At 38.1% G+C, this 17005-nt stretch overlaps 3 protein-coding genes across 5 annotated transcripts; 2 read left to right on the forward strand and 1 right to left on the reverse strand.

Moving 5' to 3' along the window:
* Nucleotides 1-684: 684 nt before the first annotated feature.
* Asator (tau-tubulin kinase asator) lies at nucleotides 685-9918 on the forward strand. Of its 3 annotated transcripts, none has more exons than XM_076898393.1 (15): nucleotides 685-703; nucleotides 3891-4023; nucleotides 4132-4279; nucleotides 4394-4608; nucleotides 4694-4963; nucleotides 5082-5168; nucleotides 5243-5524; nucleotides 5640-5808; nucleotides 5876-6186; nucleotides 6290-6586; nucleotides 6964-7248; nucleotides 7398-7665; nucleotides 7933-8307; nucleotides 9350-9755; nucleotides 9851-9918. In XM_076898393.1, exons 2-15 carry the CDS (start codon nucleotides 3967-3969, stop codon nucleotides 9903-9905), a joined length of 3225 nt encoding a protein of 1074 aa, XP_076754508.1. In that variant the 5' UTR covers nucleotides 685-703; nucleotides 3891-3966; the 3' UTR covers nucleotides 9906-9918. The 3 variants fall into 3 exon arrangements, with proteins under 3 accessions (XP_076754508.1, XP_076754507.1, XP_076754509.1); XM_076898392.1 differs by lacking the exon at nucleotides 685-703 and adding an exon at nucleotides 712-857; XM_076898394.1 differs by lacking the exon at nucleotides 685-703 and having other exon boundaries at nucleotides 3788-4023; nucleotides 5981-6186.
* Nucleotides 9919-12864: 2946 nt separating this feature from the next.
* Nucleotides 12865-13984, forward strand: LOC143425730 (uncharacterized). Its single transcript, XM_076898733.1, has 2 exons — nucleotides 12865-13014; nucleotides 13165-13984. The coding sequence occupies exons 1-2, from the start codon at nucleotides 12865-12867 to the stop codon at nucleotides 13402-13404; spliced, it is 390 nt and encodes a 129-aa protein (XP_076754848.1). The 3' UTR covers nucleotides 13405-13984.
* LOC143425237 (galactose mutarotase) lies at nucleotides 13571-16278 on the reverse strand. Its single transcript, XM_076897870.1, has 5 exons — nucleotides 16207-16278; nucleotides 14903-15111; nucleotides 14365-14732; nucleotides 13756-14187; nucleotides 13571-13692 (listed from the first exon to the last, which is right to left on the reverse strand). The coding sequence occupies exons 1-5, from the start codon at nucleotides 16248-16250 to the stop codon at nucleotides 13612-13614; spliced, it is 1134 nt and encodes a 377-aa protein (XP_076753985.1). The 5' UTR covers nucleotides 16251-16278; the 3' UTR covers nucleotides 13571-13611.
* Nucleotides 16279-17005: the final 727 nt, after the last annotated feature.

Raw genomic sequence — 17005 nt, forward strand, 5'->3', positions numbered from 1 at the left:
CCCTTTTGATTCGAATGTCAGGACGCGAATGCAGTGATTCATTGTGAAAACATTACATTTAGGGGGCAAATCGGTCAACTCTCCTCAGAAATTGTGACATATTTCGAAGAGAAGAATCGTACGTATCTACATCCCGCGAGCGCGTGCTCTAACTCTAACCGATGCTGTACCGAAATAACACAACTTTGTTAAACGCGAGGGCGGAATACGCAAAATATAGCCGTGCATATTTTCCCGCAGAAAACGTTAAAATAATCGCCATTCCAAAGCCTCTATTTGATCCTCTTCTCAAAGGTCTACAGTTACCTAATCTAATAACATAGCATTTCATTTCATACCTGACGCTTCCTTATCTCTCGTTAAGATTCGATTAACACGGACGGTAATCAATCGTATTATGAATAGTTAAACGCGCAAGATTGAACCTATAGTGACTAGAATATTTAGTATTATATAATATTTAGTAGGCATTTGCGATTTTTATATATAATGTAATAATAGGTTGAGGACAAAGTAGAATTGTTGTTTGCGTGCGTGCACATGTACAAGTATAAACTACAATACATATATAGTGGTCTCGCAATCGGTTCGTTTGAAAGCGCACAACTACATAGTCGGTCCATAAGACTCGGAGTAGGGTAGAGGGATGGGGTGCGGTATCAAGAAGAGAAGGAGGTGATGGAAGAAAAGGAACATCAGACTGGTAGTGTCAGTCCAATGCCAGTGGAACGCGACGATTCGCTTTCTGGCTCTAACTCGCTCATAAGAGAACTTGGGCCCGTAAACGAACTCTCCGCGTTATCTAGATCGCGGCGAGGAATTTTATTCGCTCGCTGTTTGTGCCCTGAATGAGGACGGTGAAATCATTTACTATATCAGATAACGTTACCGTTCATATCGCATAATTGCCGCATATTGTTCGAACGATCGAACCGTTTGTCCGTTTTTAGTGTCTAAATCTTCATTTACCAGACTTTACCAGACCACCGCCGCCGCCACCACCACCACCACCACCACCACCACCACCTTAGTTCTACTCTACTCGTTCGGTCAGCATCGTCGACGTCGTCTTTGTGTCCACCAACCATCTTTCCACTCGGCACAATTTTTACGTACCTGAAACCATGAAGTGGTACGTGATTATCTCTTTCGAGATAAGTTAGTTTCCGTCTTTCGACTTTCCACTCGACCCTCTTTCTTTCTCTCTCTCTCTCTCTCTCTCTCTCTCTCTATTCTATATAATGGCTATATAATGCCTTCCCCTTTCAATAATTAATTTTTCAAATTCACATCGAAACGTTCGACAAAAAATACAAATATCTCAATAATTGCGCGCGCAACACATATTAATTTATATAACGTGATAAAAGCGATCCAACGCACACCCGCGCGTACATGCACAATATAAACACGTCGTGCTTCGCGTCGAGACCAACCAAAAATTAGAAACGGCAATAGATACTGCTTATGTTAGAAAAGTACTTTGGCGTGGAGAAAGATGCTACTTTACATTTCATATACACGCACAGAGTGGGGTCGTTTAAAAATAGATGTTTAAACTTAAATTATGCCCTCTAGCGAATCGAGTTTGTAATTTAAGCATTTCGAAATTTCATTACTTACTTCCATTAAATATTTGTCAAACGTAACACCGGTAAGACTAATAATTCTCGTGTGTCCTTTGTTATTTAAGACTAGAACATTCCGACCAATTCTACGACCAATCGGCAAGATATTTTTCTCTTTCTATTCAAATTCGAAATAAATCTATTCCACTACTTCTCTTTGTACTCAACAATCGCACGTTTATCGTTACACGTTCCAATTTGGAAATTAAATGAAGTTGACCCGAATAAAAAGACAATTCTTACCTTGAGCATGACATTCGATTTCAAACATGTGAGAAATGCACGGCTTCTGCGTGACTAACAATAAATCCCTATGCGCGCGATTCGGCCATGTCGTTGCTAACTATGTAAATATATACAATTTATATACGTATATATAATATCTCTCGATCAATTCTGAAATCTGTATCGAATTATTTATATACGTACATTAATCAATATGATAGCATATAATTTACTTAACAGTTCAAATTCTATACATTAAAAAAGAAATAAGAATATCTTTTTCACATTGCCTTTTCGGAGAAGAAATGTTTAATCGATGCATGTTCGCACTCGCTTCACTCTTCTAAATTGTTAACAATGGACATATATCTTTTTTTTTTCGTTTTTCACCCCAAATCTTTTTACACGACGTGCCATTTATTATCTACTTTCTCTGCTATAAAACAATTATTATTATTAGTATTAAAAGGATAAGACAGGTTTGGTTAGTTTTGTAGGGAACAAACGAATAAACGACGAGAAGGATGAGAAGAACGTCCAACTATCGATCGCAACACACATTGGGCCTGATTTTTGACTGATCGGATCGCGAAACGTTTGAAATCCTAGAGAAAATAAATAGGAAGGTTCATACATATCCATAGGCATCGATCGTGCATTCACATCGCTATCTTGCGGTGTTTATAAGTATTACAAGTGCCGTGGTACGAAATCGAAAAATGGCCGTTCTATTGGCATTTGAGGGGAACCAGCGCAGCTTTCGCGAACATTACATTTAATATGTTCTATTCGTGGGGAGGAAAGTGATTGTAGAAATAAAAGGCGGAGTAAAAAATAAAAAGAGCGAAAAAGTGAACAAACGAACGAACGACCGACTAAACGGTCGCGTTTGACTGAGAGAAGTAATAAGAAACGGTGGGGTAGAATAGGATAGAGAAGGGTAAGGTGTAGAGAGAGAGAGAGAGAGAGAGAGAGAGAGAGAGAGAGAGAGAGAGAGAGAGAGAGGAGAGAGAGTAGTGGGGTGGGGTGTGGTAGAGAGCGAGTGAGAAAGGTGAGGAACGATAAGGAGGGAAAGAAAACTGTAAAGGGTGAGGTGAAGATAGAAACTAGCGGGAAGGGGAAGAAATAGTGGTAGAAAGAATCGAAGAAAAAGAGAAGAAGGAAAGAGAGATGTAAACGGGAAGTGCGGGATCGTGAACCAACTTGCACACCGCTTGAGAAAAGTTCAGGTTGTGTTAAAACGTCATCAGCGATTAGCCAACGACCGATAGTTTAGTTAGTGGAATAAAAATGTTTGGAACGATTCGGTTGGTGCGTGCGTGAGAATTTCGAGAATGCTACGATGATGAAAATTGTACGATAAAAATGAAAATGTCCGCAATGAATATCGAAAGTTAAAGGAGCAAGCCTGTATTTTTCCCTTAACTACGATTCCCCTCTTGGTTTATAATCTCTAGATTCGGCCTTGTTCGGCTCTGCTCGTAATAATAGTTAATCCAAGTTAGCGCAGATTACCGAGCCGAAGAAACTTCTTCGTTGGAAATCAGTCGGGCGCGATTTATTTTGAGAAGAAGGGAAACCTGCGAGAGACCGATTCCACAGGAAGAAAGGAATCGAACGTGTGATAGATACTAGGTGACGAAGATCGAATCTAGTCGCACGATTGGTAGATAATCGTCCCCTGCGTAACCACTGCACCCTCTACTCGCACGTAATGATGGCTGCCTAACACAGGGCGCCCAGTATCGACCAATTTTCTACCGTAATATGCTTTAGGTTAAAAACCTAACCTGTCTGTGAAGTTGGGGTGTGTCGTTTCGCTCACGTTGACAGGTGTAAAGTTCACCGCCTCGAGTCACTTCGTATACTAGTTATTCGCATTGCGTCGATCATCTTTCTACCCGTTCTCACTTGTACAGATCGTCGCTTGTCGCGCACCGGGCACAGAACCTTCTACAACCCCGAACGCTATCAGCATGCGAATATTATCTAGCACTTTTAACGAATCTCCTAATAGGGATCGCTTGCGCTTTTCAGGCATCCCGAACATTCTACCACTTTGCACCCGAGGAATGTAGGCGACGAAAGTACGGATCAGAATAATAATATAACTATGATGAGCGAGGATCTGTTGCAGCCTGGCCATGTGGTCAAAGAACGTTGGAAAGTTGTGAGTCGATCAACGCTTTCTTTACTTTTCCTATCCTCCCCCCATTCGCTACCATCTACTATACATTTTACCTATCTGCTCATCTGTTATTTTCGTCTGCAAATGTAGGTAAGAAGAATAGGAGGCGGCGGGTTTGGTGAAATTTACGAAGGCCTAGATATAATGACCAAGGAGCAAGTTGCGTTAAAGGTCGAATCTGCTCGTCAATCTAAGCAAGTTCTTAAGATGGAAGTAGCGGTATTGAAGAAGCTTCAGGGTATGCGACAGATAATTTCCCTGTTAAAATTTACTGTGATCACTGAAACGGAGGAGAAATTTATACCCCTCTTGTTCCGGTAAATGTTTTTTAATTATAATCATACATTTTTAGGTCGAGAACACGTCTGCAGGTTTATAGGTTGCGGTCGCAACGATCGATTTAATTATGTTGTAATGCAATTGCAAGGGAAAAATTTGGCCGAATTACGCCGTGCTCAGCCTCGTGGTGCTTTTTCGTTGTCCACTACTCTACGTTTAGGTCATCAGATTCTTAAAGCGATAGAGAGCATACACCAAGTCGGCTTTCTTCACAGAGACATTAAACCTGTAAGTTTTATTTTTAATTTACGTTAATTACGTTTCCCCTACTTGTTTTAATTATTCTTTAATTATTAAAAATAAATGTTTACAGTCAAATTTTTCAATGGGACGACTACCACATACCTCCAAGTTGGTTTACATGTTAGACTTTGGTCTAGCGCGTCAATTTACCACAGGCACTGGTGAAGTTAGGCCACCTCGTAGCGCGGCAGGATTTAGAGGAACCGTCCGGTACGCATCTGTAAATGCGCACAAAAACAAAGAAATGGGTAGACACGACGATTTGTGGTCACTATTTTATATGCTAGTAGAATTTGTCAACGGACAACTTCCATGGCGGAAAATAAAGGATAAAGAACAGGTACACGAATGTTCTCGGAGGGATCCTTGCTTTGATCGTCGTGTTAATGTGCCGTTTTCCCTTTCGTCCCACCTCGGTCCACCATTCTATTTCTTCTTTTTCTTTTTCGTTCGTCTAGGTGGGCCTTATGAAAGAAAAGTACGATCATCGTTTACTTTTGAAACACCTCCCGGCGGATCTTCGCGTTTTCTTGGAACACATTCAGGTACGCGGGGTAAAAATACTCTCTTTACCTTTTGCAAATTCAACAGCGAACAGCGAATAGACGGTTTCTTCTAGGGTTTGGAATATGCGGACAAACCGGATTACGCGATGCTGGCTAGTTTATTCGAGCGTTGCCTGAAGCGTAGAGGAGTGAAATCCACTGACCCCTACGATTGGGAACGACCATTTATATCCAACGAAAGTTTACCAACCACCAGATCTTTACCTAGCAATTATCAGGTTGCCATACCACCGGTACTAACCACAGCGACTACGATCAATCAAGCACCAACCACACCAAACGTTGATACAAATAATCAGGAAAATGTCGAACCCGACAACAGAAAGGAGTTAGACGTAAGTCGCTCCTACGTAACTCACGCGTTACTGTGTTGAGCGTCTCGTTAGAGAGTATCGCATTTACGCGTTTACCTATTTTTTATATTTTCGTTTCTCCTTGTTCATTTCTCAGGCACAAATGGACTACGAAAGTATATGCAGAAGAAACAAACAACGCGGAGTAGAAGGTTCTTCGGTGCCGTTTACATCAGCCATCAGTAATCATGGCCGAGACAAGAATTGCAATGCCACGATACCAACGATGGATAATACCCACCAGCAAACCGGACAACAGCCACAAGGTAAAATGCAAAATGATCGAGAATCCTCGAGAACTTCGTATTATCTACATTCTCATATTTATTACAGACTCGCCTAAAAAGAGGCGTGCTGTTTCCATGGCTGCAGAACCGCAAACAGGCGTAGTAGATAACGAAGGTGACGCGTTAATGGCATCCGCTCGTTCTGCTTCAGAAGTTCCTCGCAACAAAATTGGAACGAATGCTGCAGCGCCTTTAAGAAAATCTGCGAGCGGTGCAACATTTGCCCGATTACGAGTGACACCTGCACCCGAAGCAACGGCTGGTGAACCACCCAGCCCTCGAGTACAAACAGAGGTCGATGCCTCTTACTGTTCCTACGACGTTACCAATCAAAAATACGTCGGTAATCAGAGTCCTGTGAGTCGCATGATTTAAAAACGGACAATTTAAACAGATCTAACGATTAATTTGACAAATTTAACAAATTTGACAAATTTTTTCTTTGTCCCGATACACACAGGTTACAGAGCAGAGAGAACCGCTGAAAAGAGAACCACGAAGAAGAACAGATGGACGACAACAGACTAGAGCTAGTCGCGCTGCGATAAGAGACTGTTCTATCACTCAATTCGCGCAGATTGATGACGATAATGTGTCAGCGTTACAACAAGTGACCAAAGGGGGCGGTGGTTTGACTTTAGCCTCCCAGTGGAAATCACAATTTGACGATTCCGAGGAGACCGATAACGAATGGAAAGGAGAGAATTTGCAAAGTCCAGAACATAAAGGGACGAACTTGCCAGTTATCGTTCCGCAGGTGAACATTATCGGTTTCGACGAAAATTCAACATCATTTCATTTACGCTTTCATTCTTGATCCCGTCGCACATTTTAGGCTTAATTCGTGTCGTTGTGAAAATTCCACAAGATATCCACGTTGTTTCCGGACGAATATTAGTTTTCTGCACAGAAACAAAACGTTTAGCTTGCACAATTATATATGCACGAATGTTTTACATTGCGTACGAATAGATAAAAAAAGTATAAAGTGATACTAGGCTAGGGTAAAATATTGTGCGCCCCTTCGGTGATCAAGTTGCATATTTATCATTAGATTTAGTTGAACAACGAATACGCACGACAAAGCGTCTGGTGTAAAATTTTATTTTAGTTTTATCAAATTTCTATATTTAGCCAACAGCTGTCAGTGATGCTGTGACTACCACCACTTCAGTGCCTGCCTCTATCGATGCGAAAATGACAGTGGTACAGTCAGCTGCGTCGATCGCGCCTCAACATTCAATAATACCAACTGTTTTATCTCGAATAAGCGAAGATTCTGCGAAGCCTGCCGCTTCTCACAGGTGTTTAAATATTGCTGGTATCGAGAAATATCCAGATCTTCAAGCTGCGCTTCCGCGCGCTTGGAGCGTCCCTGCGTTGGCGTCGCATGTTCGCGCTTATCTTGAAGCTCCATTGGTACGTATGTAATTAAATTGTTAGCACGCAAACTCATTCCGATGGAAGCTCGTTGCGCGGTTGTTCATTTCCATTCTCATCGAACAGGGGATGTTTTATGGAGTAAAGAGTTTTTCAAATAATGCAATTGTATTCTCTTCAAATGACAGGTTCAACAAGCTGCATTTGATGATTTGTTATACGAAGTCGATGTCATGAGAAATGTAGCAACACGTTACGATGAACCCAGGCAGAGTCCTCCACCGCGAAGAGCAAGTGTGCCCGCAGTTGCTTTCTCGCCGCCCAACACGATTCCTAGCACACCTGGAGGAGAAGAAGAAGAAGAAGCCGTAGCAGGAAGACTGGAAATTAGGGTAGTTAACGCGACAGGTGGCGCTACCGTTGTACAGACTACGGCAGACAGAGAACCGCTACAAAGTACGTACAAACGTTTCACATTCATTCATTCATTCATTCATTCATTCATTCATTTATTTATTTATTTATTTATTTATTTATTTATTTATTTATTTTAGCCTAATCAAACGTTTACAATTTATTTGCAAGTTCTGTTTTGCATGCCCTTTCCCTTTTTTCATTCTACCTCGACGTTTTTTGCTGCTAGTTCAATTACTCTATCTATCTTCATTTTATGTATTTACTTTTAATATGAATTTTTACAAGATAGTTGACGTGTATATGTAGGAAAAATGGCAAACGGTACAGCAGACAGTCCGGCTAGTCCTAATCCGGAAATCGAAGAACCATCGGTATACGATGATGCCGTTGAAAATCGAGCACCCGTCGATGATACTGCACAGAAGGAAAACAGCACTATCACTGCCTCGACTACGGTACCGAACGTAGTTCTACTCCGTGAATATAAGGATGACAAAGAAAAAGAAGCTCCTTGTAGGACGCATAACGCTGTCAGTAAAATACCAATTCCGGTTAAAAGTCCTAGGTGTTCGCTATCAGAATCGACACCGGAAATAAATACTCAGAATACCAGGAGTGGCATGGGGAATGAAGTAGAAAAATCGTCTATGCCTGTGGCTATAACCAGAGAAAAAGAGACTAGTTAGTAAGATTTTTTTTTTTTTAGTTTAAATTGTAATCCTCGATTTTATCCTTTCAAACCTAAATGCGATATTTAACCTTACACGCGTCTTATTGAACCGGCCGCAAAATTTTCATTTATTTTCGCATCTGTTTAATGTTCGACACTTTAAATCGCGCTTATCAGATAAAGTTGTTGTAGTTAAACGTGGAAAGTAAGAAGATCGTTCCATTTTGAACTTGCACTTTGTAAATAACGCGATGCGGCTTTGCCAAGAAATTTATCAGCATTATTCCGCTCTTTATTTTTCTAGAAAAGATGTTCGATTAGGAACAGTATTATCTTTAGTATCAATATCGTCGTCGTCGTCGTCGTCATTATCATCATCATCCTCATCATTATCATCATCATCATCGTCATTATCATGATCATGATTATTATTACTATTATTATTACTATTATTATTATTGTTGTTGTTGTTGTTGTTGTTGTTGTTGTTGTTGTTGTTATTATTATTATTATTATTATTATTATTATTATTATTATTATTATTATTATTATTACTACTACTACTACTACTACTACTACTACTACTACTACTACTACTACTACTACTACTACTACTACTACTATTACTACTACTACTACTACTACTACTACTACTACTACTACTACTACTACTACTACTACTACTACTACTACTACTACTACTACTACTAATACTACTATTACTATCAATTATTATTATTATTGTTTCAACATTATATACATTTTCTGTTCTGCTTTTCGCCACTAATCCATCCCCTTCCCCCCTTTCGATGCGTGTACAAATGCATATGCATACGCTTGTGCGAATTCATTGATAGGAAACGAGACAAGAAAGTATGCATAGATGATACTAAAAGTACATGTTATTAATCAGAGAAAGGAAAAGGGAGGGGTCGAAAAGAGGAAAGAAAATCCATCCTTTGCAAATTGAATTTTTCGTGTATAGGATATGAATTTATCACGATTAACATTGGGTAATAGCTTCTTAGCGATACTAACATTGCAAAATTTTAGCTATCAAAGGCAAACGCTTGACAGTGGAGGTATTGCGACGCTGCTTGGCACTGTCCGATGAACCGGCGATCTTTTCACCATCGTTAACATCGGCTAATTCGACAGAAGATGAAAATTTAACTGGTTGTACTCCAGCATTACGTCGTCGAAGACAAGTTGAAAAATATGTAACCGACGCCAGTCAACTAAACTTGCGGTTTCAAAGACCGCAACGCCGAATCAGATCCCATTCTGAAGTATTATCAAAATTTTCTCCAAGAGGAGTACCGTCACATCTTTTGGGAGAAGCAGCTAAACAAACGGAAGAGAGTAGCGACAACGATTCTGAAAACAGTAGTCCACCGAATGCTCAACCCCCACCGCCTCCTACATCTCTTCCACCGCATGTTGCTGAAAATAACGCCAGGTAATTGGACGTTTTTCGTTAACTTCGTTACCTTAATATTTCGTTCCAACATTATTGTCAACTGTCAATTTTATTTCGTTTACATGTAATTGCAGGTGCCGCAGATTTCGACCCATATCGGACGGGACAATAATTAGCAAGGAATGGTGAGGAATAGCATGTACAGGATCAAAATCAAATCTTTGTTTTTATATACAATCGACAGAAGTTTGGCGATCTTCTATCGGTTCGGATGTATAGGATCTTTTTTTCTCGTGTCAGAGAAAGAGAGTGATAATTATTTCACGATATGATTCGAATCCGAGTTTCGCGTGGTGTACAATGAAACTCGTGGTAACGTTTCCGTGAATGGAGAAAGTATGAAAAGTTTTATCGCGTGAAAAGCATTTGTCGGACGAAGCGATATTTGGTAAACTGTTGTTACGCGTTCAAGTTGAAATTCTCTATAACTCTTGACGACACGATAGAATTTTATAAATTCTTCGCGACAAGGAAGCTAGAAATTATTTTCAATCGGGGCGTTCATAAAAACGTATATTCGTTTCAGATGTGTAAAAGTATAAAAAGAAAAAGAAAAGCAAAACGAAAAAAAAAAAAGAAAAAGAGAAGCTAAGAAATAATATGAATCGGTGGTGCTTCAAAGAATAATGTACTTCCTAGTCTCTAAATGTATGCGACGACACACAGTATATGTGAAATTGTGCGCGTTACAAACGTACGCGTATAAACTAGAAAACCGAAAGGGTTTGTGTCCCCAAATATGCTCTCCTATTTCGCTCAATTTTCGTTCCCTCATTCTTTTACTAACTCGTTTTCGCCTCCTCACATCTCACTAGTCTTCCACTTCTTTCTTTTCATCCTCTTCTTCGTAAATAGCTTTCTCTAAACAGAAATTTTTCTCCTATACACTTGACGAATAACACAAGTTGCACTTTAATTTCCAGTTTGCGACGAGTTAGAGATAGAAATTTAGTGTTAAATTGTAACGTTACTCTGTCTGCTGGTCACGCATTCGGCATAAAAGCGATTTATGTACGAGTAGGAATTATGAAAAGTAATTTTTATTCTTTATTGAATCGAAGCGAAATTTTTCGTCAAATACTTTTGTTACGTGCGCGTTAAAAAGCAACAAGTATAAGGGGTAACAATATTATATACTGAAAATACAAAGTGGCACAGATGGCTATTGTGTTGTATTTATTTTAAATATTAGTTATAAATTTTTCTTCTCTATTAAATCTCTATTAAATACTATAATAATAAATATATGGTAACGACAACATCTTTGAAAAGCCACCAGCATATATAATTATGTAACTGAAGGTAGGGAAATACGTTAAGATCGTTAACTAACTAAAACAAATTAAAACTAACAACAGAATTATGTCCCCGAGGAAAAGTGTATCTTGCCCGAATGATCGTTTTATGGGTGTGTAACGTGTTAGCGAACTGCTTCTATTAAGGCTGTCATGATGAATAGGTGAATACAGTTAAGAAATCGCACCTTACTAATTGTCAGCATAAGTAAGATTTCATTTCGGTTCAAACGTTTGTTGTCGCCAGGATTTAACTAATTATAGAACGCGAGGGAATGAATAATTACCCAAAGAAAATGCTATAGTTAGATTACATGTAATCACGCGTATTTGTCTTGCACTTCCCGATAACGCGGTCTTTCCGTGCAGTTACAGATTCGCAATCGAAACGAACCTAGTGATGCATAAAGCTAGTCAAGTAGAATCCTTTAGTATTCTGTTATTGAAACCAAATTTACGCATAGAGTTACATATAATAAATATAATATTATACTTGTACAAAGTAGTTTAGGATTTATTTTGTGCAATGATCGAAATAACGTTAAAGATGCAATGAAATATGTAGCTTTAAGTTGACGTCGTCGAATAAAAGTTTCGCGGTATAAAAGATAAAAACAAAAAAGGAGTATGATGCAGTACGTAAAAACGATAACTATGGAATTATCGTCGATGATACGAGTGACGAATATGGTACGAGTCTAGACGAGTGCTCATTAATCTATGTTCATATACCGTACGTGCACGTACTTGCGTATACGTATCTTACACTATATGTAGCATTTCTCTACGCGCTCGTGTTTCAAAACTTGAAATTATCGGAAATTATTTGTTTCAATGTGTGTATGTGTGTGCGTGCGTGCGTGCGCGCGCGCGCGCGTGTACGTACTTTACAACGGAAAGATACAACCGACGATATACATTGTGTAAAGCGATCATCAATCTGTAATCGAAGATGAAATGTACGTTTGAATGTAAACAAACACGCATAATACAGCTCATTTGATGTATCTCTAATCTATAGGTTTATAATGAGAAACAAGTATCTAAATCATAGGTTACTTGTACCGTTCACTTCGGAATTTCGCACCCTCAATAAAACAAAACAAAAAAAAAATAAATAAATAAATAAAATGCATAAAGGAGAGTGGTTTGTTTTCGGAAATAAACAAACAAAAAACAACACAAGGAAGAACGTCAGGAAGAAGAAGACATTGTTCGTTCGATAAAAGTTTAATGGTGAAACTTGTCGAAAAAATATAAATCAGTGGAAAAAGAAAATCGGAAAGGGAACTTGTACTCTATGTAGCGCCGTTATTCAAACGGGAAATGATTCAAATCTGATTTCGGTAATGCGCGCTATGTGGCGCATGCAGCGCGATGATCCTGATCCGGATCCGGATGCGTTCAGAGCAAGTTCATCTATCGTTATCAGGAGGCCGATATTATTCTACCTGCCTACAATTTAAATCTGTCGAATGAAATCTGGCACGCGCGACATAATATTGATAACAGGATCGGTTCGTACGTTGCACAGACTCGCACAGGTCACGCACCTATCGACTGTTTCAGGACTACCCACAGTGCGACGTTGCTAACTAGGGACATTTACATCTACGCGATACCTACCATCTTGAGCTAATTTAAAGTTTATTTGCACGTGTACACGCACGTGCACATCGAGTCTCATCGATATCTATATGTATGTTTATTTGTGTGTGCCCGCGTATATATACATGTGTGTCTAGCATTATTACAGGTAAGCGTTTTGCAAAAATATTTACAACAATTTATATATGCCTAGAACACGTCCAACATTGTTATCTGTAGTTAACAAAGTATCTGACAGACTCTCTGTCGTAACGCACACGCGCACGCGCACATCGGACATTAACGCGAGTACAGCTGCTTTTCAGGAAACGATAATAGGAAAAGAAAAAGAACGGGTAAATACAAAAGTAGTTAGATGTGGAGAATATTGAGCGCTGTTAACCGATACCATGTTAATTTTGTTGAAATATTTTTTGTAAATCGCCAGGTTCAATTACAAATGTACAGGAATAGCAGAACTTCTATTCGTTATATTTTGGTTTCAGATAATGTGGCCAATATTGAATAGAGTTTTAACTAGTCGTGCAGGTAACATTTTAGTATGCATCCCTATTGCTATCGTTGGATATTATATAGAAGGACTTGTATCAAATCGTTATACACCTCCAACTGCACCAGTAACAGAACAACGCGAAGAAAGACTATTGGCAGATATAGATTCTATGTCCAGTGGAAGAGGGCATTCCCCATTGGAAGTTAATCTTCCACCTTCCTTATCTGTATAATTCTTTTGGTAATTTGCGTATGTATCGAAAGACCATGCGGGATGCAACAGAAGTTTACTTCTCGATATCGGAATGTAAAGCTTCAAATGTAATTTTAATATATTAACATTTATTGTAGATTATATTAGATAGTATCAAATTATTACAATTTAATTATACCAAATGCAAACATTGAATTATATTCTGGAACAAACGGAAATGCATTGTTTATAGTATTACTCCAAATTTATATATAACAGTATGTTGATAGACTTTACCAGGTTCAAGTATACTGTTAGGAAAATTTCTCTGTAATTTTAATGAAATATTATTATTTATCAAGCTACGACTAATCTAAGCTACGACACTTACATGATTAACAGCATCCGGGTAATTCTGTGTCTCTAAGCAAAATGCTGCGTGTTTAAAATATCTGCATCCATTCTTCCCATGGATACCTACGCTACCGTGTTCCGGAAAGAAATTAGCTGTATAAAATTGTACTCCGGGTTGATTTGAAAAAACCTCTACATATCTTCCAGAAGTTGGATGTAGCACTTTAGCGACTAGATTTATTTCATCTTTCGTGTTATTTGTTGTTGTTAAACAAAAATTATGATCGTAACCACGACCACCGGGTACTTTGTTAATTACATCCCCAAGTGTGGTTGAATTTCTGAGATCCATCACGGTACCATCAACCGATCGAATTTCTCCGGTCGGAATACTCTCCGAATCTGTTACTGTCCAATGATCCGCGTTCAACGTAAACATATGTCTGAACAGTTCGCACGCAGTACCATTCTGAAACGGAGATTCGGTTAAAGCTAATCGAATCAAAGAGGTTACTCCGAGACAAACGAATTTTGCTTACAAATGTAAATTAATACAATAAAGTGACAGTACTTTTCTCATCTCATGAAATGTGACGTATTGACAAATGGCGACAAATTAATTGATTTAAAAATGTTATCTACGAACATGCCCAGCTAGATTGAAGTAACTATGATTAGTCAAGTTAATAGGAGTAGCATTTGTAACAAAGACTTTCATCCCAATCGACAATTCTCCATGGGTGGTTAACTGGAAAATGACCGACGCTATAGCAGCTCCGGGAAAACCTTCATCACCATCTTCGCTTAGCAGGGAAAGCACAAGCTGATCCGACTGAATATCAGCATTCCATATTTTTGAGTTCCAACCTTTGAAACCTCCGTGAAGAGTATTTTTCCCTGCATTTTTAGATACATGATATTTTTTTCCATTTAAAATGAATTCCCCCTTTTTTATGCGATTTGCGACTCTCCCAATGGTCGCTCCGAAATATGGGTTCTCATTGGACAAGTAATCTATAAAGAGAAATCTAATTGTTTGAATGTGATCATTTGGAAACAAAATTTTCTACAAAGAACACGTTAGCAAAAACAGTTTCGATTAGTTTACCGTTAGGATCTAAGGCAGGTACGTACCTGTATTTCATTCTACAAGAAACATAATGAATAACGAACATGCTGGGTACCTTCGATGCAATCGTAGCCTAGAACAACGTCTGCTATGTTTCCCTGTTTGTCCGGTGTCCTAATTGATGTTATCGTTGCGCCGTACGTTACTATGTCCACTTCTTGACCAGCATTATTTCTCAATGTATACTTCTCTACGCTTTGACCATTGATAGATCCCCAAGCCGTAACGCTTATTAATTCCTTACCATTTGAATCCATAATTGATCTAGTTCGCATAAAGATAAATAATATTGTAAATACAGATTTCCACAGAGTTTTATACATATTTCTGTTGCATGCAAAACAAACATGCATTCTTGGATTCTATGCATCGAATACTATCAAGAGATATTTAAAAAATGGCAATCTTTAGCCCCGTAAATTAAAGTTATATGTATCTAGGAAATATATGCGTAGGTGTCCATTTCATCCGAATTACGGGTAAATATAGCTGTAATGTACACATCATGAAAATTATATGAGCGATACCAAATATTTCTTTTACCATGCAATACGATCTGGAAAAATTGCATGATAAAAATTATTTTTATTTTTTCTCATTACATTTATTGTGGCAGAAGAAAATTGTAATGTCTTGAAAAAGCTATCAACTTTTATTTCGATTAAAATAGTTTAAGACATATTTTATTCAGTCAGAAAATGAACTTTTTTTCGACATTTAATAACCCTCGATGCATATTGTATAGAAAAATACCAGTTTTAACTTTAAGAATTTAGCGGTTGAAAAATTATGTCTCTAAAAAAGTGAATGTTTCTGGTGTATTTTATAGGTTGGAAAGACAACACATTCTCTTCTATCTATGATTCGATTGGTTCGCACGAGTAGTGTACATGGGTATGTATATGTTCACTTGATAAATGAATTCTCAATGGATAAGCATTAAACTGAGATTTGTATTACATTTTACAATTCTATCCATCGAAAACTGTTAATTGACAATAAAAAGTTATTCTATATATAAAAATAATAATAATAAATGTATAAAAATGTTTTTCATAGCGCGCAGGAAAAATTCATGTAATCAGAATCGAATCAGAATTGAACGATGGGCTCAACGAGAAGTCGTTTCAAACATTTTATCCTATTATTCATACAATTTTCAAGATGTTTACACGTCTGTTGATGATGAAATGTACGCACAATGTAACAATAACAATCACACATATGAATATTATACACGTGTATTTCCAATATCACTGTTAGTTTGCGCACAATGTTAATATGTAATATATGCAACACGTTCCGCAAAATGTATTGAACATGTACACGTATAAAGTTTACATGCGCGTAATCTCTTACTCAAATAAAAGAAGGGCCACTATCTTTATAAAACAGGAAAACATAACGGTAGTGATAAGATACAGTCTGTCGCAGTAAGTACTGCAATGAATATGTATGTTGGAATTGGAAAAAATTTCACGCAGCCTTCGTCGCAACGTTAGTTAACGCAGATATATGTAATACTGTCTGTACACGGTTGGCATTAGGAAATCCCGTCGAAAACATTCTCAACAGGTTGTCCATTTTAAATTCCAAAGCCATTATAGCATATAATTCTCTCTCTCTCTCTCTCTCTCTCTCTCTCTCTCTCTCTCTCTCTCTCTCTCTTCTCATACGTAAGATAACAAAAATTTGATACATCGAGCAATTGTTTCGCTAGTAACACATTATCATGATTTGTTTTCGATAAACTCGTTCAAGTCGCTACTCGAGATAATACATTATACTCTCTTCTTTCGTAAATATTCGTAACAAAAATTAATATTCCGTATTGCTTGCAGTAATTTAGAAAAAGAATAAATCGTCGAGAACATACGCGCATATAGTTTCTTAGAAATATGTAGCAGCTGGTTTTTCCATGAATATGTCATTCTACAGTTATATAAATATATATAGTTTTCCTGTATTTCGCGTAACTCAATTGTTACATCTATATATAGACAGGATACGTCAGGAGACGTGTACGTTTCTGTCCCGTGAAAAGTTTCGCAGACTTTGCAACTGAAAATTGCTATTACAGAATAGTTGAATGCACAAACTTCTGTTACATTATGCATGGATTATGTGCGTACGTATACGTCCATATTTAGATGGCGCC

This window comes from Xylocopa sonorina, chromosome 7 (genome assembly GCF_050948175.1).
Source record: "Xylocopa sonorina isolate GNS202 chromosome 7, iyXylSono1_principal, whole genome shotgun sequence".
Lineage (NCBI taxonomy): Eukaryota > Metazoa > Arthropoda > Insecta > Hymenoptera > Apidae > Xylocopa > Xylocopa sonorina.